A 26,365-nucleotide genomic window follows, 5' to 3' on the forward strand; every position below is an offset into this window, starting at 1 on the left:
TATTCTATAATAATTTATATTTAGTTAAGCATCCACTATGTAAAATACTTATTATATTCTTAATAGATAAAACATCATATCTTTTTGCTTACAAACTCTACATAAATGATTTATTATATTAATACTATATATATATATATATATATATATATATATATATATATATATATATAGAATTTTGCTATGGTGCTTCAAAGTTTTTTTTTATTTTTTACTGTTGGTTTTTTTCCTAACCATTTAATTCAAGATAGACGGCATTGATTTATCTATCAGTAATTAGTTTTAATCGGCCATATGTGCGGTTGGTGTGGTAAATAGTCCGAATCATAGAAAAAATTTGAAAATGAAAAATTGACTTGAAATTAGAAGTGTAAAGGTATTTTGGAAGTAACTTCTTCCTTTTTTTTCCTTCATCTTCAACTGCTGCGACCTCCTCTCCTCTCACCATCTTGACTGCCCCCGATCAAGCCCTGCCCCTCTCCTACTGCCTCAACCATCTCTTTTTTGATCTCCTGTCGACAATCAAGCCTTACCGACCTCGCTTCTTTGTTTTTTCCTCCGAATACTGGGGCCACTTCTTCTCCACCGCCTCCTTCTCGATCTTCAACCAATGATCAAGCTCTCCACTTCTACTTCCCCTCGACTGCTATGGCCGTCTCTCCCCCATCACCTCGACCACCTCATTCTCGATCTCTGATGGGTGCAATCAAGCATTGTTCGACCCTCTTCTTTTCCTCTTTACCTTAGATTGTCGCGGCCACCTCTCCTTTCGTCGTCTCGACCACCTCCAATCAAAACCCGCCCCCTCGTCTAGTTCCAATTCCAATGGCTTGTAGCTCAACGAGTGGCCCAAGCAAAAGAGAGGTGGCAGAGGAGGAGGATAGAGGCGGCGATCGGCAATGATGAAGAGACGGATGACAAGAAAAAGATTACAAAGAATGGTTGACATGTAATGAAATATTATTTTTTAAAAAAATAATAAAATATAAGAAAGGGAGGAGAGTGGTGGACCTAATGGCAGTGTAATTTTTTAAATATCATTTATAATAAAATACTATAAAGGAGTACCATCACAAAATCTATTGATATAATATTAATATTTTAATTAATAAATTTATCAATATTAATATAATATAATATAATATAAATAAAATATTATAATATAAATATTAGTATAGTATTAATATAATGTTATATTAATATTTATAAGAATAATATTAAAAAGATATTTTTTAAAAGAAAAAAAGTCACCAATTTTCATCTCATGAAAAATTCTAAAATCCACCTTCCCCATAGATCTACTTTTTCTAAAGGACTCATTTGGTTTGGGGGAGGAACTCTTTTTTTAGAAAATAACTTTTTAAAAAATTATTTTTTAAGAATAAAATTTTGGTATGGTTGTTGATCATCAAAAAATAATTTATTATAAAGTGATTTATATTTAGTTGAGCACTTATTTTTCTAGAAAAGAATATGTAAATTATTTATTATAACCCTTAATATATATAAACCATATCTTTTTATTCTTGAACTTTACATAAATAATAATATTATATTCATATTAATATAAATATAATATTAATATATTATAATATAACATTAGACCATAATAATTTATTATCTTAATACAATAATAATATATATTAATGTTATATTAATATTTTAATATGATAATTGATTAATATATAAATATAATATTATATGAATATAAATATTAAATATTTAAATAATATTAAGTATAATAAATATTATAATATTAATATTAACATTATGTTACATTCATATAAATATTTGCATAATATTAATATTATATTAATATTTATAAAAATAATATTTAAATGATATTTTTCAAAATTTGTATGCTCGATAATATTTAAATGAAGATTTTAGCATATATCACTATTCAGTATTTTATCTAAATCATATATTGATATTTCACAAAATCATATATAACCATGGATGTTAAAATGATATTTTTGAAAAGAAAAAAATTATAAATTTCCATCATGTGGAAAGTTTCAAAGCTCACCTTCCTCACGGATTTTTATTTTTCATGAAATATGGAAAGTATCTTCTCATGAGAAAAGTTTTTTACATTTTCTCTCCTCCTAAAATTTTAATCAAATAAAAGGCCCTCTATCAACTTATTAGGAATTACCTATTTCTTCTCCACTTTTTGTGAATCCAACGAGTCCAAAATATAGAAAGTATTTTCCTGTGGGAAGAGCTTTTTTATTTTTTTCACTTAAAACTTCAACCAAATAAGAGAACTCCCCTCTACTTTCTATGAATTGGCTTTTCTATCCCTTTACTTCTTGTTAATCAAATGAGTCCTAAAATATCAAGAATTATAAACAGAGCACCTGATCCAAGAGAAGAGAACGATGTTGTTGGGATGTAGAATTATAAAATATAATTTAATGCATCCATATATTTTGTAAGAATTTGTTCTCTATTTGGTTGAGTCATAAGAGTGAGGATATATAAGGTTAGAAGAATGGATGGCCTCCACCACTATTTGATTCAAAAGATTTTAAAGAATATGAATGAAAAGAAAGAATTATCCATCTATCATGATCTATCAATTTACATCTTTTGAAATGATGCAAAGAATAATAGATGAAAAAGATGGATTTATGTGTTATCAAAATTATTCCTCATTATTTTTTTAACAAAATTATAATATTTTTTTATTTTTTTATTGATATTATTTATATATATTTATTTTATCTCTACTATTAATCTTATATTATTAAATTTTATTTTTAATTATTTTAATTATAATTCATGATTTTTATAATTTTAATTAAATAATTAAAATTATTTTCTATTTTTTATTTATATTTACTATTTTTAATTAACTATTTGTATAAATTTAATTAGCTATTTAAATTAAATAATAACTTAGTTAGTTATTTATATAATTAATGTATATAAATAAGTATTATAAATTGATAATAATAATATTTTTTATCAAAATATTATTTAATAAAAATATTATATAAATATCATTCATCTTTTTTTTCATTTTTTCTGTATCAAATAAAAGAAAAAATAATTCCTATCTATGATTTCATGTTTCACCAAATGCATGAGAGAATAGATTCCATTCATCTATCTTCCCCCTCGTCCATCTTTGATACTAAATAGAGGGTTAGAGCTAAATTTCTTTTGAAATGCTTCTTCATTTTTTTTTTTTTTTTTCTTTGGGTAAGGTGAAATGCTTCTTTTTCACTGCTAACATCTTCTCATTGCCAATCATATTAAGAATGTTCTGTAGGTAACTCTTCGGGCATCCAAATTTCAGAAAAGAAAAAACAGTTTCAATCTGACTCACTCCTAAACCTTACATAAAATCATGTTGGAGAAAGTGTAAAACTTTGGTTTTAGATGTTCGGTTTGCCCACTGTGTGCATTGCGTCCAGGAACACTTTTTAATCTCTGTTGAGAGCAGACACTTGCCAGAGAGAGAGAGAGAGAGGGAAAAAAAAACCATCCAAAGAAATATTAGGCAATCTTCCACCACAAAATAAAAAAATACAAGATCTACTCAGTGATTTTTCAAAGAAATTTTGTGGTTTCTAAATCATTACTACGTGGGATCATGTTTGCATTTCTTAGTTCGCTTCATGGTCAAACCACTGCACCTGTACCATCATGTAACATGCAAAATTGGAATATACAAGGCAACAGGAAGCAACATTCTGATGGTGGCATTCTTTAAACAAACTTTAAATAATCATTTTTTTTCCAAAAATAATAATTAATTAATTCTTACTTTCAGATTAGAATCAACTAAAAGTCTTGAGCACCTACATGCTTTTGCAAGCGCATTACAACATGCAGCTTATTTCTACAGCCAAAATATGATAAAGTGTCAGTCCAGTACTAGGTTGGAAACTTTTTTTCAACATACATTTGGGCAGGCTTAGATAGTCCAAATTCCTTTTAAAGTTTAGGCTCAGGTAATCCTGAAACTAGAGTAACCTCTTCTAAGAGAGGAACAAATAAAAAACTCCCTTGATCTAGCACAAGCAAGTTAGTTTGTGACAAGATATGCTTCTATGTGCCAAAAATGCCAAAGATATTCAAAATATGATTCATAGTGCCGCCGGTTCCAGTATCTTATGTATCTATTGCTATATAAGACCTAAAAGGACGATATTTGCCAAGTAGGAATGAAGGTGGGTTGAATTATATCCGTTATGATTTATTTTTAAAAAATTATTTATTTTTAATAAATTATTAAATAAAATTTAATTAAAATCATATCAGTCGGAAAATAATATTTTATGCATATAAATTATTTCCTCGCCACAAGACATAACGGATCAGATAATCTATCACGCAACATCCAAACACTTGACCATAAAATTACCAAATCAGTATTCATGAATTTGAGAAATTTTACGTACAAGTGACGATGTTCTTAAAAATTTCTCAATTACCTAATATATAATTAAATTTTTATATAATGAAAAAAAAATGATAAGAAAAGAAAAAAAAAAAATCAAGAAATCTAACGAGTAACTTTCCAAAAACTATCAATTTTTTTTGCTTACAACAATCGCGAAGTAAAATCCATTGTGTCATTTTAGATTTGGGCCCGTGAAGCCGTTTGGATGTCGAACTTCTTTCCTTTCTTCTTCGACGAGGCTGCGAGGCATAGATGAAGGCGAGAGGCGCTGGTAGAAAACGTCGATCAGTCTAACTGATCCCACGGATGCTCATCATCAATTTCAGGGGAGCTCGCAAAAAATGGTCAGTTTTTTTTTTTCCCTTTCCAGCTGATTTCAAGGAGAGTTAAAGGGGACTTGGAGATGTGTTAATGTTCTTCCTTGTCGAGTTTGGAGGGGTTTGAGGGCACATGAATCGCTGATTAGATTAAATTCTTTTCTATCTTCTATTTTTCAACAGAATTATACTGTTTTTCCTCGGTAATTCGGGATATTTTAAGGGAGTTCACCCTGCGATTTTGGTGATCTATGGGTTTGTGTTTGGTCCATGAGGATTTCATTCTTCTGTTTCTTTCTTTCTTTTTGGTTCTTCTTTTTTTGTTTGTAAGGAAAAACAAATAGTTACTTACTCTTTTTCTCCTTAGGAATCTGGTTTTTTATGATTTTTCTCTCTTTTTTCCTGCGAAACGTCGTGTTGGAGATGATTCCATAATTTATCGATTTCATATCTCTTGAAGATATGATCTTTTGAAGCTTGGTTTGATGCAAAGTATGTGCTTCTTTAGGAGCCAAATCTTTTGTGCCTCCAGAAAGTTCATGATTCCAAGGCCTTTTTTTTCTTAATTTCCGAGGGGCAGGTATGCGGTGAATTATTAGATGTATGTTGTTTCTTCTGGGAAACGTGGGGTATATGTTTCTTGTGTGTCACCTCAAAGGGCAGGGAGAAGAATGAGATTGTGAATGGGTATGAGAAGGAAGCATATAGGAAATAGCTCCTTCCTTTCATCCTTTTTAGTGGAGGCTTTTGAGATGAGACCATTTTCTGTGATGACTGGACAAATTTTGATTTGTCGAGGCACAGGCACGTAATGTTAAGGTCTGCTGATACTTTAGATGGCTCGATGGTGAAGTTGTTTGTGTTAATAGATGAGGTGGTTGTGGAGATTAGAAAGCGGATGAAGTGCAGTGGCCATGATGACAAACAAGGAAGCCCAAAAAAAAACTTTTACAAAAATTTATCGGGTGCCATTTCTTACCAATTGGTTGCATCTCATTTCAAGGATGATATTATGTGATGCAATTGATGATATAGGTTCAACAAACTATTGGCATGTTGCTCGTTCCAGCTATATAGATAACTATTCGATCATTTGTATTTGGCATAAAATGTGGAAAGAGAGAGAAGGTCTTATTTTAATATCATAAGAGATATGGTTTGTGATTATTAATCTTCCATCAATTATTATTATTAGATTTTGGAATCTTTTATTGAGTTATTGTTTGACGTAAGCTGGAAAGAACAAAGGATCTGGCAATATAAGTTTGTGGCTGTTCCAATTCTAGCTCAAACATGATTATAAGAATGCGGGTGGCATTAAACAGTTTGGAGGATAAGCCCCTTGATTCAGGCCACACATTCAAAAACATGGCCAAAGAAATAAAGGGTTAACCAAGAAATTTTGATGTTGAAGGAGATGATTCCTTGGATGGATAGAAGAGACAACTTTGATTTTGGGGCAGAATCATACTAGTTTGACATCTCTGTACAGCTGATAATGATGACAAGGAAGGAGATCAAGGTTTACCATCTTGGTACCAGACCTTGTACCAGTAAAATCCCATTATAGTGTTGGTAAGTGGTTTGGTACAGTATGGTAGTGTCGGTATTGGGTGGTACGGCATATTGGTATAGTATAGTATGCCCCATACCGTTCAGTATTTGGTGGTATAGCAAACCATTGATGGAGATGAGGGTTGGGACAATAATGGTGGTGGAAGTGGGGTTGCTACTACTGATGGTGATATGATGATGTGATAACATTCATGCTTTTCGTTTAGATTTCTAGTATGACTACTGATTATCAAATACTTTGCAATTGGGATAGCAATTATACAATGTTGATAGGCAGTGGTGGTAGTTAAGAGATGAAGCCATGATGATGAAGATGTTGATGGTCATTGGAGCCATCTTGAGCCATCATGGAGGTCTACAGATAGTGAGTCAGTCAACTTTGAAGTCTTATTTTATGAAATGCATCTGACTGAAGAAAAATAGTTGGCCCTTGGTGTAATCATCTAAGAAGAGGAGAGAGGTGGAGACTGGAGGGACTTTGGTGGAAGTGGCAAAAAGGGTTTAAAGAAGCTTCATAGTTGCAGTAGATAGCCCTAAATTGGGTGTATGGTGAAGCAAAACTATTGAAGATGATCCTAGATAGATAAGTTATATATATACAGTGAATGTAGACTGAATATAAATGATGGTTGATAAGTACTTAAATCATCCTGTCCTTGGTTCTAGGAATGATGTCCATTTAAAACTCGAGAATTTTGCAAACTTGAGGCCTCTTGGTGCCTGCATAAGCTGTCTGGTGGATAATCCTGAGAAAGGGGGCAATTGCCGGGAAAGAAGAGACCGAGGCAATTGGGGAAGCCCCAAATCTTAGTATAGCATCCCCCACCACCCAAAAAAAAAAAAGAAAAAAAAGAAAAAAAAAGGAACTTCAAATTCCTTTTCAATAGGTGATTCATGGTATCCCCATTTGTGAGGATTATGGTAGAAATCCGTGCTCTCCCCACTGCTTACCTTGTAACATTGGGTTAATTGCAGGGATAACCCAAGCACACAGCCAAACAAGCCTCTTGTCAATTTTGGTTGTAAAAATTGCAAGATTTTTTTCAGAATAGAATTACTGTTTTTTTCCTACTTCATGAGCATAATTGTTTACATTTAATATTTCTAGCTTTAGTTTTGTTGTATTATAAATCTTGGCTATGCTTGCAGGTTCTACCGCTACTAGCAGGACTAGCTGTTGCTGCAGCTGCTCTTGCTGGTAGATATGGAATCCAAGCTTGGCACGCATACAAGGCACGGCCAGCTGTTCCCCGGGTGCGCAAGTTTTATGAAGGCGGCTTCCAGCCTACCATGACTAAAAGGGAAGCTGCTTTGATTCTGGGAATTAGGTATGTGTAACTATTGAAGAGAAATAGAATAAGTAAATAGCATTATATATATTATCATTTTGCAACAGTGTGCATAGGCTGGCTACATGGTTGTATCCTCAAGGTTTTTTTTGGCATAGCCTTAAGAAATTCTTATAAGTGCATATTTGTTTCTGCTCTGTGTTTGTGGCTTAAGTTGTTTAAAACTTCAGTTATGCCTTTTTTTTTTTTCCTAGTGTTTTCTTTCACTAGCTAGACTGCCAAATCACTTGCATTGAGGGCTATTATTTTTTAAACATGTACGGACTTATTCTTGTATGCACATGTGCCTGTTTGCACTTTATTTGTTCTACATGTTCAGCCCATGGCAAGAGCTAATGATTTGTCAATTTGCATAGGATGCTAATATGATGTGAAGGATGAGTGGAGATGGAGGACGTCACATTGATTTGTTTTCTGAAAAAATAATTGGTGGTTAACTTTTTTTTTTTTACTCAGAGACTTAATATTATTTTTCTTTTAATGATGGTAAGAGACTTAGATTAATAGTTTTCTAATGATGGTAACAGACTTGAGGTGAGTATTATACTCTAGCAAAGCATGAATGATACATAAACTCTCAGTGCGGATAATAGTTTGGGGACCTGAAAACTGAAAAGCTAGAAGTAGAAGCATCATTGTAGAATTTGCAGCGTATACCAGAGATAATCATTTTGATATTCCACTTTTTCCTAGAGTAGATTGCATTGGTCCAGGAGTCAGTGGAGTAAATACCGTAGAAGGGATTTACATATTCTGGAAAATTATTTACTGTTGCATTTGGTCTCTTCTTAGAAAGTTTGAAGTTATGCTTCCATCAGCCTAATTTATAAGTAGGACTGGGTTAGCATTCAAAACGGCATGAACAAATGTGCATGAAAAAAAATTTCAAGACTGCTTTCTCAGTGTCTGTTCATCATATTCTGAGCATGTTTTGCAGGTGGTAAAATATGAGCAAATCATGGCAGAACAAATCTTAGTCCATCTGTCTTTTACTCTATTATGGATGACCATTTATTTTTGCTTAATCTTGTTGTTTTGTCCCCAAGCAGTATCTCATTTTTTTTCCATCACTGTGGCCAATCTGAAGAAGTGTTTCTTTTCTCCCCTTTCTTTTGGAACAGGGAAAATGCCACACCAGAGAAAGTAAAAGAAGCGCACAAGAAGGTGATGGTTGCTAATCATCCAGATGCAGGGGGAAGTCATTACCTTGCTTCAAAAATTAATGAGGCAAAGGATGTGATGCTTGGGAAGACCAAGGGTGGTGGTTCTGCATTTTGATTTTTTCTTGTGTTGGATATTCTGCATTGGCCCTTCTGTCAAAGCAAGACTGTGAGTGGATCTTAATGATCTGATTGTTTTGAGTATGGAATTTGATCTTCTTTGACCCAAGGGTTAAAAAGAACTGTCTTAGGACCTGACTAGGCACCATGATAGATCTAGTGATATATAGATTGGTGGAGGCAGGTCGTTTGGAAATTCTGCTTCGCATTCTGGGACTACAGTGTAAAGATTATACAGCCCAGAAGTTCATTTTGTACTTATTTTTTTGGGTAAGTAATATCTCCATCTCAAAGCAGAACTACAATTTTTTCCATGTTACTGAAAACTTTCCTAAATATTTATGAATTCCTGGCCTGGGTAGGTCTATGAATTATTCCCAAATAATCATCAATTCCAGAAAGGATCAACACATAAATGGCAGAGAGAGAGAGAGAGATTTCCAACCATTTGCATTTGTTATCTGTTTTCCATATTCAATAATGACATTACTTGCTTGTTATGTTGCTGGTTGCTCTGACATGCTCTCATAAACTAATTAATTATATTAGTGTTAATCTTCTCCCCAAACTTTTGGTGAGTATTCCATCCCTCATGAAGTTTCTCCCGCCATGCCCTCAATGCCTGTATGATGGGCCTTTTTATGGACCTGCTTGCAGATTTTTATTCAGTTGGAAGGGGCTCTTATCCAAACAACTTTTATGTAACTGATGAAATGAACTTGCAAGGAATATTACAAATCTATTACCACCAAAATGATCAGTATGAGATGAGAGATTTATACAAATTGCAACTCTCTGATCTTCTTTTCCATTCCACAATCACTGAGAGCTGATGCTTTGTGAAGATGATCATGAGATGCTTATCATAGAGTCTCCTCTTCATCTATTGTTTCTAAGATTTTTAGTGTCTCTTGGTTCATGACATTTTGTGAGGCAATCTCTGTTACGTGCAGGCAGATACAGATTTTCACCATTTTGACCAAGCAGGCTAGAATTGCACTTTGAACAACAGATAGAATGGAGAGTAAACGTTCATCAACAAAGAAGAAACAAACAAAGCCTGATAGGTTTAGCACTAGTCATAAGAGAAATTGGAGGACTAAATGCTAAATGACAGGAGATTGTTGCAGTCACAGACAATGGAGACCGGGAGAGCAACCCAATGAAGAGAGGACACTATCATTTGTGGATTGCAACACAAAATTATCAGCATCGTTCATACAAACTTGTATTATATCGTATAGAAGACGTTTTTCTGATGAAGTGGGAGGTTAGACCACAAGGTTTTAATTGGAAGAAAGTTTAGGACAAAAGTTACACGAGGTATCAACCAGCCAAATATTCAACATATGATTTTGGCTTCTGGGAATGTCCTTGTTATTATGTTTTTTTTTTTCCTTGATCAGTTGATTGTAAACTTTTGCCCGTAGAATTTTCCATTATGAATGTAGTCCAAGTCGAGTTCTGATTAGACTGGTTTTCAGTATGCTTGGGACTGTGTACTTAATCAATTTGGGCTGGCTTCAAGTAATCCAGTCTAAAACTTCCAAGTCACAAAACTATCTTACTGTAACCGCTTCAGATTTAATTTACTTATGTTTGAGTTAGGATCCTCCGCATCCCAAGCAGAGGTTGGCTTAGAATTGGATAATGTAACTTAGCTTCAGGAATAAGATCATATATACATACAAATATCATGCATGCATGCACGCATGCCTGTTTTCCAGAATAACTGTCTCGGCAACCAAGAAGCAGGAGAATTTGCTGTCACCAATGTTCAGATTCTAGGTGAAGCTTGAGGGTTGTGTGGTTTTATTCTTTTTGTAGTTGACACGGTTAACTTTGACAGGACTTGTATTACCAGGCTAACTTTTTAGTTGATCCACAAATCTTCAAACGGTTAGAACTCTTTTTCCTACTGCTCTGACCCATGACCAGCTAAGTACTATTCATCTCTCATGACATACCTGAGAATGTTACACCGTAAGCCTGCAACAGCCATATGATGTCAAACAATTACTGAAGCCAGCATTAAGGGCCTGAATCATCGCAGAATGTTGATAAATAAACCGCAGATTTTACTTGGCCAAGTTTTGTTCACACAATAATTAACTTGAGATAGTGCATCGTTGCTCCATACAGTGACATTTTTTTACAGACCATTGGGAACATGGTATATATATTGTAGCAAACATCTTGTCAGAAAATTTACAGACACTTACCTCTTTCATTCAACAACTAATGTCAGACAAGGTACCTCACAATCCTGCACGCTCTGTGATCAAAAGCCAATACACTCCTCATTTGTAGAAAGACATACACAAACAGAACCAAAGGCTTTTTTTTTTTTTTTTGAAAAAAACACATACATAAAAGAGAATCAAAAGCCAATACAACACATGAACCCAACACTTTTAAAGCAAGCTCTCAACCAAAAACAATCCCACTAAATAATTTAAAAGTGCAATAAACAAATAGCTGTATCGGTAGTTTCCTCCATGCTCTTCTGTATATGTGCTGGTTGAACAGGCTACCTGCTTACTCCACTGCTCGAAATCTGCTCAGAGCCAACAACTATATCCTTCGGTGGGGCAATATTCACCTTTGGAGGACTTGAGTGCCTTCTCACGCCTCCTGGGGATGACATGCTGTACTCATCTGTTTCCGGAAATGACAAGCGCTTCTTTGCTGAACTCAAGGATCCCTTCGCTGGTGTTTCAACATTATCATTCAATGTTGCTGGGCTCTGGAAACGGGACTTTGCCCTTGCTGATTCTGTGGATGCCATGTAGCTAGGAGTGGCTGGAGAACTTGCTGGGCTCTCGTTGTCTCTTATTGATGACCCTGGAACACTGTGCCTTCTAGGTGGCTGGTTTGAGTGCAAACTTTGTATGCTCCTTGAGTCATCCTCTAAGTGGCCCCGACCACTCTTTGGAGTTGCCAATTTTGATTTCCCTGCTACTGATGATGTCTTGGAGGGTGGAGTTGAGGGTGGCTGCCGGCTGACAGAGCGGCTTGGTTTCTGTGCTGTGGGTGGGGTTCGCTCCAAGGTGCTGTCTCGATGAGCAGAGGCATTGTTTGTATCCCCTGTGATGTTGTGGCAGGTACTCTTCACTGGGGTGTGGTCATTCAGGTCTTTATCTGACATGGTGTGATTCTCCCATGGCCTTGCCGCCATCCAGCGCTCCACCCAGCTCCAACCCCAGTGTGGATTGTTGGGGTCTGTGAATGTTGGGGTCACCGATCGTGAAGAGCTCTTCCACTGTTCCAGGCCAAACTTTAAGAACTAAAACATTTGATATTACATACATCAAAACTATCTGAACTTTTAAACCTAAATTGATCCAACTAACTAATGATAAGCAATGACATGAAAGCAAACATGCTAAGGTGGCAGAAAGGATATCTGATGAGAAAGCAAGTGAAGGAACCAAATGTTAGATACCTGATGGGAATATGCATAAGCAAGTGCCCTTTCTCTTCTGACAGCAGCTTCCTGCTTGTTCAATAAATTTGCTTCAACTTGCTCTTTGGACTGAAGACTGTCATCCCATTCCTCTCCCAACTGGCAGAAAATAAGATCAGTATCCTAAATATGCCTAAAACCAATCTGTCGTGCTGTAAGAACAATGACCAACATAAATCAAGCAAATATTATGGAAGCAGATATTAAGGTAGAGCATGCAAAAGTCATGGTACCGCTGAGTGGAACCATGTTAATAGGTCATATTCTCTTTTGGTCTTTCAAAAGACTAAAAGGAACTGGTATTAGATTTCAAGTTTTATTAAAGTTGAATACAAAACTAGAAAAAGAGGCAGATATGGCAAAATTTCTCAAGTTAAATTTAAACCTTCGGTCCAAATGGCAAAGGAGTTATTGCGCTGACAACAGGTGGATGAGACCTGTTGATTGCATCTATCTTTATGGTTTCAGAAAATGTGACAAAATAATTTCCTTCATTAGCAAATTGAACATAAATTCAAAACCCACCTGCTTTCTTCACATCAATAATAATATACAAAGAGATTGTAATTTGGCAAGCACGTGAAACACACGATAGAAATATAGCTGTCTCTGAGGCACATACTTAGGATCCTAAATGCACCATCAAGTAAATATGATTAATTGCCCACAATGTAACCATCATCCGATCAGAGAAATGGAACAACAGAGAGGCATTTTACGTGCTTCAGAAGAAATTAGGAAAAAAAATCTCTTAATGGCTAGGAGAATACATCTGACTTGAAGATAGTTGAAACCTACAGAATAGTTTCTTTTCACAAGACCAGAGGAATGTTTGTCTGCTTTCACCTTTCCCTAGTGTCATGCAGGAAATTGGTTTTGACTCTAAGGTGATACATAAATTTGTTCATACATTACATAAAAATGCTTATGCATCATAATAGACAGCACAAATGTATATAGATCCATATCCCCCACACTGTCATGTCCAAATTTTGGAGATTTGTCATATCCAACAACTATGCATATGTGACCATGCAACACACAAAAATTCACAGACCAGGAAAAAGTGTAGGGCTTCCTTGCCATTGCATTAACAAAAGAATCATAAGCACAATTATTCCTGTCTAGGTGTAATGAACCGGGAGGTTCCTTCTCCACCATCCCTTCTATCAAAGGTTATGATCACATTTCATTATTAGAACAAGTTTCTAACATTCAACCTCACAACTTCCAACTGGTTTCTGTTTTAGCCTCCCTCTCTGTCGTTGCAAGCACATGCATGCATGAAGACAAAAGCTCAAGCATGCAAGTGATAACAGTTTTCCCATGCAAAAGCAATCTTCCTAACCTACCTAACAGAGTTGGGCGCTTTCCCTCATTAGCAAGGCCACATCTTGTCTTCACTCCACATTGCCATACTATCCCAATTGGTTTGTCATGAACTATTATATTCAGTTAATACATTTGATGTAGTCTCATATCTGCTGCAAACATCTCGTGCAGAGATGCAGAAAACTTGCAAGAACAATTACTCTTACCATAGAAAGCAGATAACCTTGATATTGTGGGATTTTATGCAAAGGCCCTGAAACTACAAATGTAATGCAAAAAGGTATTCAAACTGAGTGGCAGACAGGTAAACTAATGACACAGATGGAGAGATATGTAGAAAACGAATATGGGGAACATGTAACCTCAGAAAACCTAAAACAGCATTTTTCTTGGATGGTAGTATAGGAGATTGTGCGTGTGAATTTTTTTCTTTGTGAGGCAGGTTTAAATTGCCTATTTTTCTGACATTCATTCCTAAATCTAAGGCCACAAACTCCATCAAGATGAGCATACCCAAGTCGAGCACACCACTTTAAAATTTATTGTTTTTAACGAAGTCAAGGAAAACCTTTTGAAATGTTTTATTGAGAACTATCACATCCCCTCCCTCACCCCCCCATCTCCCAAAGAGTGAAAGAAATCTCCATTTCACCTTTATATTATATATATATATATATATATATATATATATATTGTTGGAACATCTTTAGATGTCTCCTCATCCATGTCAAATGTCAAGCATCACATCAATATTAGATTTGGTATGCATCCTTTTGTACTGCCGAGCATCTAAACTACCTATTGGTTGCTTGTGCTTGTATCGATAGATAGCTGAAGACACATTTTACTATTTTAGGCACCATGGAACACACAATCCAGGTGTTAAATGTAATGAATGAAACATAAATAAAATATACCTTTGATCCTTCAAGGTCCCTTTCGCATTTGAGCTGCAGCTGCCTCTGAAGAGCATGATTGTCCTCTGTCATCCTGATTCTCCTTGAACGGATCTGTGATTGAACTCTTGCCAATGTCTGCATGCAGCGTAAAGTGTTTGTGGCTTGACGCTTGACGGTGTTTCCTTCAACCAGTGTTTTCAATCTAACCAATCCTCTCAAGGCCCGCAATTGTCTCCTTGCCTTAATAGAAGGTTTCAATAAAGAAAAATGGAAATCATAAGATTAGCTACAAAAAATTAACATAAGAGAGCAAGAGTGTCATGAGTACAAAAAATAAATGCAATGCTACAGAACACCTCTCAGTCATGCGAAGATTCCTTGGGCAATGTGGCACAAAAATATTAGCAATTTATGGGGGTTGGTATGATTCATGTGGGGCTGGTCAAATTGCGACATATCACACCATCCCATGTCAACACGGAATCTTTTTCTGTGAATGACGAGCACCCAACAGAGTTTGTCCAAAAATCATGACAATATGCTCAACATGATATGGGTTTCGTTATATACATATTCAGTTTACTCCTTTCTAGATCAGAAAAGGTGATGTCAAAATTTTGCAATTAAATTTTTAGCTCTCAATGGTACCATTCACAACATCATTAAAATTTAGCCATATTAGATCTAACAATTTAGTTGCATCTTTGAGCAACAAGTTGTGGCATCTTTGGTATTGTTTCTGCTTTTCTAAGAGTTCTTCTTATAAAAGAAAAAGGCAGAAGCTAGGTTTAAGCTCCGTTTTTTAGCTTCTCCTAAGACAATTTTCTTGACATTTCTTCACGTAGAAGTACTTTTCAGATAACGTGACCAAACACTTATCGTTTTAGAAAGTACCCTTCTGTTTTAGAAGTTACCAATTTCTCTTTTTAGCAACACCTAACAAGCCCTGGAACCAGTCACAAACTAGTTACCATCTGTTTCTTCTGCAAACATGACGGCAAATAAATTAACAAACTAGTTACCATCTGTTTCTTCTACAAACATGATGGCAAATAAATCAACAATAACCAAAGCTTACCAGAAAATTGCTTAGCCATAGAATATAACCATTCCTACAGTACATAAAACTGTCATTTTCTCAAAAAATAAATAGATGATCACTACAAACCCCAAGTTTTACTGCTATAAATGTAAGGCCTTCTTTTCTAATCTTCTATTGAGGAAGGATGGGAATTCTTTTTCTGTTCTTTTCTAAAATTTAAAAGCTCATCAAGTGAAGAATAAAAATTCTCATTATTGTTTTATTACTACGATGAACACAAACTTCGCTTCCAATCAAGAAATTTCTAAATGAACGATTCTACAGCATATATTAAGTGAGCACCCCGAAAATAGAAAAGAAAAATCACGCCTTTTGATGCAGTAAATATGGAGGAAGCATTAAAGAATGTTTCTGAAATTTATTAGTTCTTATACCATGTAACCTCTGAAAGCAGTCTGGATCTTGACGGCCGCAATCTCTTCCCTCGATCTACCGGCAAACTTTGATGATGCGGTGAGGCGAGCGACCTGCGCAGCAGCCTGAGCCGCAACAGCAGCAGCCTCCGCCGCAACAGCAGATGCGAGCGCCACGGAGTAGGCATGATTCCTCTGCTCGCTCTCCACGTCCGGCCTTTTAACCTCTACGGCCACCGGAGGTGGCGGGGGCGGCCGCGGCCGCGGCCGCGGCGGCGGCGGCGGCGGAGGAGGAGGAGGGGGAGGTGGAAGCGCCTCCCGAGCAGAACTGTCGAACGGCTCAGAGTCGAACCGATCGGAATCCCCGAATTTCCCACATCTCCAAATTCTCTTCTGTTTGGGCTTCTAATGAAAAGAGGAATAAGGAGACATTTTGATCACATCCCTTCTAGCTTGAGATATTGCAGAAGGTGAAAGAAGAAGAAATGAAGAATTCTGACCTGGTCTTTCTTCTCCTTGGATTCAGAGCCGAAAATATTCTTGACGGTAACATACCACTTCCCCTTCCGCCCCATCTTCTTTCTCATCCTCTCTTTCTTCTATTATTATGAGTATACCACTCCCCTTCTTAAACCCTGTTACAATAAACAACGAACAACTAATCACCAAAATCTCAACTTTTTTTACACACCCAGACCCGGCCGTACCTCAAAAACCAAAAAAGATCCCAAAAACGCATAAAAACGATCTTTTATCTAAAATCAAGAACCATAGCCTAGAAATCAACAACCAAAAGAAAACTTTTACCAAGAACTCATCTTCCCCTGAATAAAAAAGGACCCACGAGGCATTAAAGGAGGGAAGAAAACCTTCTTGGAACCCAAAGCTAGTACCTGCCGGTGGTGGTGGCGCTAAGATCGCCGGACCTCCGGCGACCTTAGCTCCTTCTCTCTGTGTAATTACACAAACAAACAACGAGATGGGGACGAATAAATGGACCCTGCGGACAGATGAAACCGACACCAAGACCCAAAAGGAAACTTCTTTCCTTTTCTCTAGGTGGAGGGAAGAAGAGAGGAGAGAGACGGCGAGGAATCAAAGGGACACCTTGGAAGGTAAAATCCAACGACGAACGGAGGGCGCAGGCAGCGATCAGGAGAAGAACAGCCGCAAGCGTTGGCTCTCCCTCCTCCACCGGGCCCCACCGTGGGAGGTAGGAGCCGAGGTGGGACCCAGCCCAGGAAATGGCCGTCCCCGGGCCAACAGAATGGATCAGTCCCTCCATTTTAAGCACCCGGTTCCCGCCTCCGTCTCCCAAGCTACAACCATCCCTTACGCCGGGTCGGATAACCGCCCCAGTTTAGACTGCTCCAAAATTATATTTAAAACGATAAAGGTCTTTTAAAGGCAGTAAAATAGTTTGAGGTGCGCTCGCGGTGATCGAATTTATTCGCACCGCATCACGGGATCTATGATGTCTTGGAAATTCATTACTACGAGGCCCAATCAAATTACGACACTTCCCTTCACAGATGGCATCCACGTCGCAAGAAAATCACACCGATAGAACCTTGTTGCTGTTTGGGCCGTATTGCACTGCTCAATTCTTACCCCGGACCGAGTCAGTGATCCCATTATTACTTTATACATCAGGCATTAGGAAAAGCCCGTGATGCTAGCGACGGTGCTCCATACGGTTGTCATCCACGTGGAAAGAGATTGTTGGTGAGTTGTTGCGAGTGTCCCTCCACCGGGTTCGCCTCGTTGCTGTGCGGCCCATCGTTTGGTGCTAAAGTCGGGCCTCGTAGTATGGCGCCGGATCCGTGAAACCATTGATTTCCGGAGAGGTGTGCGGCCGTTTGTGGGACCACGGGATGTGGGGTAATCCGCAACCGCTCGATTTGGTGGGCCCAGCGTGTGCGTGGGATCAGCTTTAAGAACCTGCGGACCCTTCTCAGCGTAACTTTCCCTGCGCGTCAAAATGAGGAACCAAAAAGTCAACAAAGAAAAACTTTTCCTTGTTATAATTTGTCCAGCTTGTGTTAAATGTACTCTAACTCTTTTTACAAGTCCACCTATTTTTCTCTCTCTTAGACCCCTCAACGAGGAGTTCATCTATCAAAAGGATATGCTATGGTTATCAAACATTTTCGTGTGACATTACTATCTACGTATCTTTGTTGAATTCATGGTAAAAGTCGAACATCGAGCCACTTGTTAACTGGTGCACGTCTCAATGTTAGCAGGGGCGGTGGCGAAGTGTGTGAGCCGTGGTGGGCCCGTGCTGCCATCTCGCGGGAAATGGACACGGACGCGACAGAAGGAAACACGGCGGCAGGCTAAAAAAATTGCAGTGCCGTGGTCGAACCGGATACAATTTTTGGATCCTGCGCTGTCCTCGGCCATTCTAGGCGGGGACCACCCTGGAGCCCCACGGCCAATCTGTGCGCCCAGGTACACGAGGCTCTCTTTCGAAAGGCCGAGGTTGGCTCCATATTTTTACCTTTTTTTTTTTTTTTTAATCATTGATCGATGATGAGTAGCGATGTCTCTCTATCAAGTTGAGATCCTTTCAACTTACAATGAAGCTTGACGATTCTTACGACCGTTATTTTTAGTTCCATAACGGTTAGAGGCTTGACCAAATAAAGAGTTCCGAGCTTGCTTGGCTTATGAGACCGATTCTCTTCTTCAGCTCCGGTTAGCATAGATATCAAAGAATAATCGGTTCTCTTTCATGATGCTAACAATTAGATCGCCCTTAGTATTGTGCTATCTAATAATGGACACCGTGAAAGAAGGTGAATCATTCTTTTGCGTGAAATAAGGAATAGGGATGGTGTCTTTTGCCGAAAGAAGATTCACCTTTCTTCCCATGAATACACCATTAGATCACCCACCGATGGCTTTGAGATCTGTGCATGAGTGATGGAGTTCAGAGTGCTCTGATATCTGTGAAGCAGAGTAGCAAAGGCTGTGCGAGGTGTCGACATCCTACTCCATCATTTTTTATTTTATTTTATTTTATTTTTTGAATAATTGTAATGGGCTGTGCTGGTGAGGGTTTGGGAAAACAAATACTGTTAATGGGCTGTGTGCTTGTTGCTAGGCCTTTAGTATTTTGACCCAATAAGACCGGTGTGGAAGGCCCAGGATGTGGAACCGCGGTCTCATTCGTCAGTTACAATTATCAAAGGAAAAAAAAAAAAAAAAAATGTTGGATTGGTCATTTGAAGCGTTGGTGATTGAACTGGTCCAGTTTCCAAGCATGTCAAATAGACCTATACTGGGAATCGACTCGATAAGTTACACCCAATGTGGATGTCTAAGGATCATGAGACAGACCTGGGAAATCCAATTGGGCAAGATGTAATGCAGCATTCCGCCAATCAAAGATTCTAGGCAAATCATACGATTTAATCACTAATTTGCAGCAACTATGATTGGAATTTGCAGAACATAAATTCACATCGTCAAAAATTTAGAATAGAAAGATAAAATATTACATGGTAGTAATTTGTCCAAAGATAAAATATTACATGGCGTACTTATGGGACTTGTCTAGCTACTTGGGCAGAAATTGACTTCACCAACTTTATTACCTCATCGACCAAAGTTACTTCTAGCACCTTTTAGCCTGATTCTTTTTTTATTTTTATTTTTATTTTCCAGAGGAAATGGTGCAATTGCACCATTATTTCATGATATCTGAAATAAGGATAAAATGATTCCAACCTATTTCCAGATAATAAAATATTTGAAGTTGCTTTCCATATACTTAAATGTAACTTTGTATTCATACTTACAGGCACCAAACATGCTTATATTTTGCATATCTAATATCTCATATCTTTCTTATATATGACTACTAGATGTAAAATAATACTACAATGATAATATCCTTGACGTATTGAAGCATTGTAGTGTATTTTTCGGGCCTTAAAAAAAACCTAGACGGCTATGGTTAGGAGAAAATAGGCTTAAACTATTGACTTAATTTGATTGATGACTCAGATTGATTCTAATTGCTTGGCGCTGATCAGAAAGCATAGTTTCTCTACAGGGAGTAATTTATTATCTTACAGATATAAAGTCACTACAATATATTTTTAGAATATTTGTAAAATTTCTTCAATATCCTTCCTGTAGAATTTTCTCATAGGTTTGGATCAGTACAGTAGTCATGTCGCTTAAATTGGTTCTCATGCTTTGGGATTTGTTTAAGCTCCCTTTTTTTTTTCTCCCAGCCACTTGGAGCCTATAGTTCATCGGAGAGAGACAACATGTGAGATTCGACATATGTTTTTTTCCTTCGAAATATTAATTTGTGAAGTTCCAAATGTCTTCAAATCCATCATGCATTTGAAATAAATACATAATATAAATTTTAAAATATGTTATAAATTAAAGTGACGATTAACCTATATAAGTTCATCTCTTGGTGCTTATACTTTATATTATATATGTTTTTGTAGGAAAGATAATGATCATTGTTTAAATATTTAATATATTTTATTACTATTTGGTGTCAAATAATTATTTTATTTTTTTCTTTACAAACTTGCTTTAGATTTATTGAGAAAAGATTATCACACACACATGCACGCATGCATGTACACACACAGGAAGAGCATTTTTTGAAACAAAAAAAAGATTTTATTGTATATAAAAAAACTTTGATGAAAAAATTTTATTCTCTCTTTTTTTTTTATATATGAAAAGAAAGAGCAAATGAACGATAAATTTTAATGGATTTATCTTAATCATGGTATCCTATTTCCTCTTTGAATTTGAATCTTCTTTTTCTCTTTAATTTTTTAGTAATCAATTGTTTGCTTTTAGTGATTATATCTAATTATTATTTTTAATAAGCATAAATGGAGATAATGGGATGTTGGAGGCAATAGTTAATTAATTTTGCTCATTGCTTTGATTATCAATTTTAAAGAAGGTAATAAGCCCTTTTTTATTTTTTAAAAATTATGTATGTATATATATAGTGAGAGAGAGAGAGAGAGAGAAAGAAAGAGAGTTAGGGAGAGAGGGTTAAAAGAGAGTTAGGGGTCATTAAGGAGGTTGTGCTATTTATTTGGGATTTGCTAGGTTAAATCTTCTAAATTTTTTTGGTCACATCACTTTATTTTATTTTATTTTATTTGATACCTACTTTTACATGGTTATTTTTTTACACTTGTTTTTATTTTTTCACTCTCATTATGATTTTACACAGCAAATAGATTTACAATGATACCTAACCTACATCAAGATAGCTAATGATATGGGCATCATGAATCCATCAAGACTTAGGTAAATGACTGACGAATTTTCAAAGAATTTGATATATTCCGAGGTTTTGGTTAATGCATGCTAATATAAATATTGGGATATAGCATGGGTTAGTAACCAGATACACATTAATTTAACTAGTAGACTCCATCTTGATATTTAGATGATTATTTGAATTTTGGGAATGTTTTGATAGTTTTGCTCTCTGTTAAAATTGTTTGAACATATGCTATCTATCTTCTATCCTTGGTATACATCAATATTATAATGCATTTATAACCTTATATATGACAATGTCTTTATTTTAAAAATATTCATCCTATACATAACATGTACGCATATAGATTTGCAATAAAAAACATTTCTGTCTATGAATTGTAAATTTCTATTAAAGTAGATTTCGTGGTATCTTATATTTATTTTTTATAACTTCTAGGTCTAAATAACTGCAATTGATGATGTCTCACTAATCATATTCATATTCTATAGTAATTATTAAATTCCCATTTATAGCATGGATGCTTGAACTAATTCGATATAATAGGCGATAAATATTCTCTGGCATGTGATTTTCCTATCATAATATGGTCTGCAGATTTAACCATATAATCATTGATATCTGATAGGTTGACTTGGAAACAGAATCAGGCTTATATGGTTCTACTATGTGCACTTAAGATGAATCAAAAATAACAGCCAATATTTGGGTCTTTTGGACATGCATGGAAAATCACTGCATCTGTTGGAGAAGCCTAGTTATGTTAAAAATTGGATCCATGCTTACAAACTAAGATACTGGGATCTACACCCATTTCTTTTTTATAAAAAAAAGAGATCTACAAAATTATAGGAGGTTGGTGTGAAGATATATATGAGGAGCTTCTGTCTACTTTACAAAAACCAGGTGTATGACAAGATGGATTAAGGGTCATGTCCTTCTATTGAAGAGAGACTAACCATCTAAGAAATGGGTTTGTATAGAGTTCATAGGCCCCTTTGCCCTCTGGATTTCATTGATCATAAATTTAAAATTAAGGGATGAATATAAACTGTCTTAGAATATGCAAGTCTTGATGAATGCCTGGTTTATATTCTTTTTGTTTCTATTTCTTTTCTCTCCTTTGAATTGCAGAACTTTATCTTCAATGATGGTCAATTATTATTTTTTCTCAATCACATGTAACAAAATAGACAATAGTTTATAACTTTGCTATCTATGGTGGTGTAAGGACAGGAAGAGTAGCTCTTTTTAGACATGACATGTTGAGTTGTTGGCAATATACTGATAATTTTGGATCGTGAAGTATTTATCTATTAATACGATTTTATTTTTATATGATTGATGTATGTAGCTAATATCTGATTTGTCGATTGAAAAGATATTTCAAATAAAAACAATACATGGTATCCCACACTTGTTGACGACTATGGTTTAATGAAATAGCTATTTTTACTTGGAAGAATGAATACCGCTTGACGTGTGGCATCCTCTTCTCTTTGGGACAATTTGTGATATCTTTTTCCCTATCATAGGACGTTCTTCTAGTACAGATATATAAAATATCCTTTATTGCAGCAGAGATTAGTTATTTCTATATCATTTGACTGTAGAAGTGATGCCCCGATGTTTTATGAAAAAAATGAATAAATTGATAAGATAGGTAATGTTGCTCCAATACCTAACCAAAAAGCTACTATGGTATCGATCAAAAAAACTATTGTAACTACTGGACGACGAAATGGATTTTAAAATTTATTGACATTCTCATAGAAAATGATGCTATTGCGAAGATTTGAGAGAACCTTAGCTGGCATGAAGAAAAGCATTACTCTTGCAATAAAGCAATCAATTGCAAATGAACCAATATATAAAATACTTCACCAGTATATTAAGTTTTTTTATATAAAATACTTCGGCTAAATTATATAAACGAAGTGCAAACAATATTGACTCAGAGTAGTTGCATAAAATGCCCGGTGAATATCTCATGTGTGATGTCTTCTCAATCTCCCGAGACAATCATCCATCGGCCATTTTAGGGTCTATTCTTTTATAGATAAATATCATCAAAATATTGATCCACTTTTCATTGACTAACTTATCTATATTCTCACACTTTTTAAGATGGATAAATACTTTTTTATGGATAGTGTTTACTCGTCAAATAGAAAAAAATCTTACCCACTTAGGAGATGGTTCAATCATTTTTTCATTAACTAGAAAAATAATCTTTTTAATTCATTCCTAATATACCTTTAACTTTATAATAATAATATATTATATTATAATATAGTATATCATAATAATATAATATAATATAATATAATATAATATATATAATATATTTTAATATATTATTATTATATAATATACAATATTAAAATAATATATTATATAAATATTATACTATATTATATTTTAATATAATATATCATATTATTATAATATATTATAATAATATAATGATATATAATAATAAAATATATTAATATATAATAATATAATATTATAGTATATTATAATATATTATAATAATATAATATATCTTATTATATATTATATATAATATTTATATAATAAAAAATATTATGAAAAATATGGATAGGTCTTAACAACTTATTTAGAAAACTAGTAATGCAAAAGGACATAAGTGATAAATTTTTAAGTCATTTTCAATACATAAAAGAATATGGATAAATTATTTTCTTATCTATATATTGTTTACAAAATATTTATTCAAAAAATATAGATTTTTGAATAAATTTTTTATCCTTAAAAGAATGTGCCCTTTTTTTTGGTAAAGCGGTTCATTCACACTAGTTTTGTATGAATATAACTAAAGAAATCAGAAAATAAAATATCCCGAAGTTACCTAGGAATGCCCCCTATCTCTGTCTAAAGCGTTTCTCTAGTATGTTTCGCTACAAAGACTGCCATCCAATCAGCTGCCATGTTCGCCTCACGAAAGATATGCCTGATAACCAGCACAGTGCATCCTCCCAGCAAAATCGAGGTATCATGCAGAAAGGGGTTAGTGGCATCATTACGGATACAACTCTGAAGCCAAGACACCACCATGGCTATCACCCTCCACAACAAGCTGACTCACCCTCAATACCCGCCTGGCGAACAGAATCCCCACCCAGGCCATGTGAAGCTCCATCGTAGGAACGATAGGCCCCTATAAGTGACTCATCCTAATCACCATAAGTCTGAAGTCAGATCCACGGAACACAAAATCAGCCCCACCATTCCTGCCTCTAATACTTCCATTAAAGTTAACATTCAGATACAATGGAGGAGGCTCCCAGGAGATAAACACCCAATGAGTCACTGCTGATAAAATGTAGGGTGTAATTTAAATTTTAAACCCAAGTTGTTACCAGGCCTTTTGCTTGAATGGATAAATAGGTGTGCACTTGTAATCTTTGATAAAAATTTCTATCAAAATTTCATCCTATTATTTATTTTAAAAGCCTTGTAAACCTTTGTTTTTTTGCATTATAAATAGAGGAGGTGATTGCAGCTTGAGCAGTATGCCCAGTGCCTTTGAAAGAAAAATGTTGCCATCATTTATTTCTCTTCCTTTGCTTCATCTCCTCTTCTTCTATCAATCCAAAGTGTTGTAAATTAATTTCTAACAATATGGTATCAGAGCCGATTTGAAGTGCAGACGGTCTGAGCAAAGAAGGAGATCGTCTCCAAAGTTGTCAAATTAAAGAGAAGAGATCAAGCGATCCAAGAGTTTTAAAAAAAAAAAAAAATTGACAGGTATTGCTGTAAGTCCAATTCTTTTTATTTTCAAATGTGATAATTATTAGTTTTGGTCTATTAAAATGAGAACTTTCTTTGTTTCATAAGACCTATGGAATTTGGTAGAACATGGTTTTGTAGAATATAATCTTGAGGGCCTAGCAACATCAGACAATCAAAAAACTCAAATGAAAGAAAACCAATTGAAGTTTGCGAAGGCGCTCTTGTATCTACAGCAAGCAATGGATGAGACTATGTTCCCTCGCATCATGTCAGCTAAAACATCAAAAGAGGCTTGAGATATCCTAAAAAGTGGATTCTAAGGAAGAAACAAGGCATCACCATTAAGCTTCAAGCTCTTCAATGTGAGTTCGAAACTTTCTTCACGAAGGATTCTAAGTCTATCACTGATTTCTTCACAAAAGTTTCTTCTATTGTAAATCAAATTAGATTTTTTGATGAAAATTTTAGAGAACAAATAGTGGTAAAAATTTTTTTAAAAAAATTTAATTATAAAATTTGATAGTGTTGCTGCTGCTGTTGAAGAGCCTAAAAATTTAAATATTTTATCCGTGAATGAATTAATGGGCTCACTTTTGGTTCATGAATAAAGAATTAACAGATCTTTAGGTGAATATCAGAACATGCTTTACAAATGAGGACAGAGCAGAAAAAAGAACAACAAAAAAAATCAAGAGAACATATCCCAAAGCAGAGGCCAAAATGGCGGCAGAGGACATGGTCGATTCAGAACTCGAGGAAGGGGTCGAGGTCGATCAAATGACAGTCAAAGTAACTTCAGTGATGGTGACAAAGAAACTAGACAATATTTTCATTACAAAAAAGTGGGACATATTGAAAAAGACTGTGGTACAAAAATGAAAAACCCAATGTTTCTTTCTACTCTCATCGTAAAAAATATGGTTATCTTGATAAAAATTACTAGAATAAAAATCAAGCTAATTACCATGAAGAGAATAGTAATGAAAAGATGGATGAGAAAAATAATTTTTTCTTGGCTCCTGCTGATGATTGTTCAAGTTATATTTGATTTTTGGATAGTGGATGCAATAACCATATGACTGGTGACAGAAAGTTATTTCAAAAGATTGATACGCCAATCAGTTCCACAGTTTGGATGGGGAATAATAGTGAAGTGGAGGTGCAAGAAAAAGGAATAGTTACACTAGACACAAAGAATGATAAAAAAATTATTTATGATGTGATGTTTATTC

General features: G+C 35.2%; 2 protein-coding genes across 6 annotated transcripts; one reads left to right on the plus strand and one right to left on the minus strand.

Annotated features, from left to right (window-relative positions):
- Window positions 1-4,577: 4,577 nt before the first annotated feature.
- Window positions 4,578-9,237, plus strand: LOC105045816 (mitochondrial import inner membrane translocase subunit TIM14-1). The gene is made up of 3 exons (XM_010924227.4): window positions 4,578-4,761; window positions 7,459-7,637; window positions 8,780-9,237. The coding sequence occupies exons 1-3, from the start codon at window positions 4,759-4,761 to the stop codon at window positions 8,934-8,936; spliced, it is 339 nt and encodes a 112-aa protein (XP_010922529.1). The 5' UTR covers window positions 4,578-4,758; the 3' UTR covers window positions 8,937-9,237.
- Window positions 9,238-11,134: 1,897 nt separating this feature from the next.
- On the minus strand, window positions 11,135-17,440 carry LOC105045815 (protein IQ-DOMAIN 3). Of its 5 annotated transcripts, none has more exons than XM_010924224.4 (6): window positions 17,198-17,440; window positions 16,591-16,725; window positions 16,112-16,495; window positions 14,654-14,875; window positions 12,384-12,503; window positions 11,135-12,200 (listed from the first exon to the last, which is right to left on the minus strand). In XM_010924224.4, the coding sequence occupies exons 2-6, from the start codon at window positions 16,675-16,677 to the stop codon at window positions 11,469-11,471; spliced, it is 1,545 nt and encodes a 514-aa protein (XP_010922526.1). In that variant the 5' UTR covers window positions 16,678-16,725; window positions 17,198-17,440; the 3' UTR covers window positions 11,135-11,468. The 5 variants fall into 5 exon arrangements, with proteins under 5 accessions (XP_010922526.1, XP_073114594.1, XP_010922523.1 ...); XM_073258493.1 differs by having other exon boundaries at window positions 16,112-16,483; window positions 16,984-17,368; XM_010924221.4 differs by having other exon boundaries at window positions 16,984-17,365.
- Between the last annotated feature and the right edge of the window lie 8,925 nt (window positions 17,441-26,365).

Source organism: Elaeis guineensis, chromosome 5 (assembly GCF_000442705.2).
Source record: "Elaeis guineensis isolate ETL-2024a chromosome 5, EG11, whole genome shotgun sequence".
Taxonomy (NCBI): Eukaryota; Viridiplantae; Streptophyta; class Magnoliopsida; order Arecales; family Arecaceae; genus Elaeis; species Elaeis guineensis.

Excerpts from the sequence above, each read along its gene's own strand:
- LOC105045816 (XM_010924227.4), top strand. Across the intron at positions 7,638-8,779 it reads GCTTTGATTCTGGGAATTAG|GGAAAATGCCACACCAGAGA; the intron begins GTATGTGTAACT and ends CTTTTGGAACAG.
- LOC105045815 (XM_010924224.4), bottom strand. The coding sequence starts at position 16,677 with ATGAGAAAGAAGATGGGGCGGAAGGGGAAGTGGTATGTTACCGTCAAG. Across the intron at positions 14,876-16,111 it reads CTGCTTTCAGAGGTTACATG|GCAAGGAGACAATTGCGGGC; the intron begins GTATAAGAACTA and ends CCTTCTATTAAG. Across the intron at positions 12,201-12,383 it reads CTTATGCATATTCCCATCAG|TGGAAGAGCTCTTCACGATC; the intron begins GTATCTAACATT and ends GGCCTGGAACAG.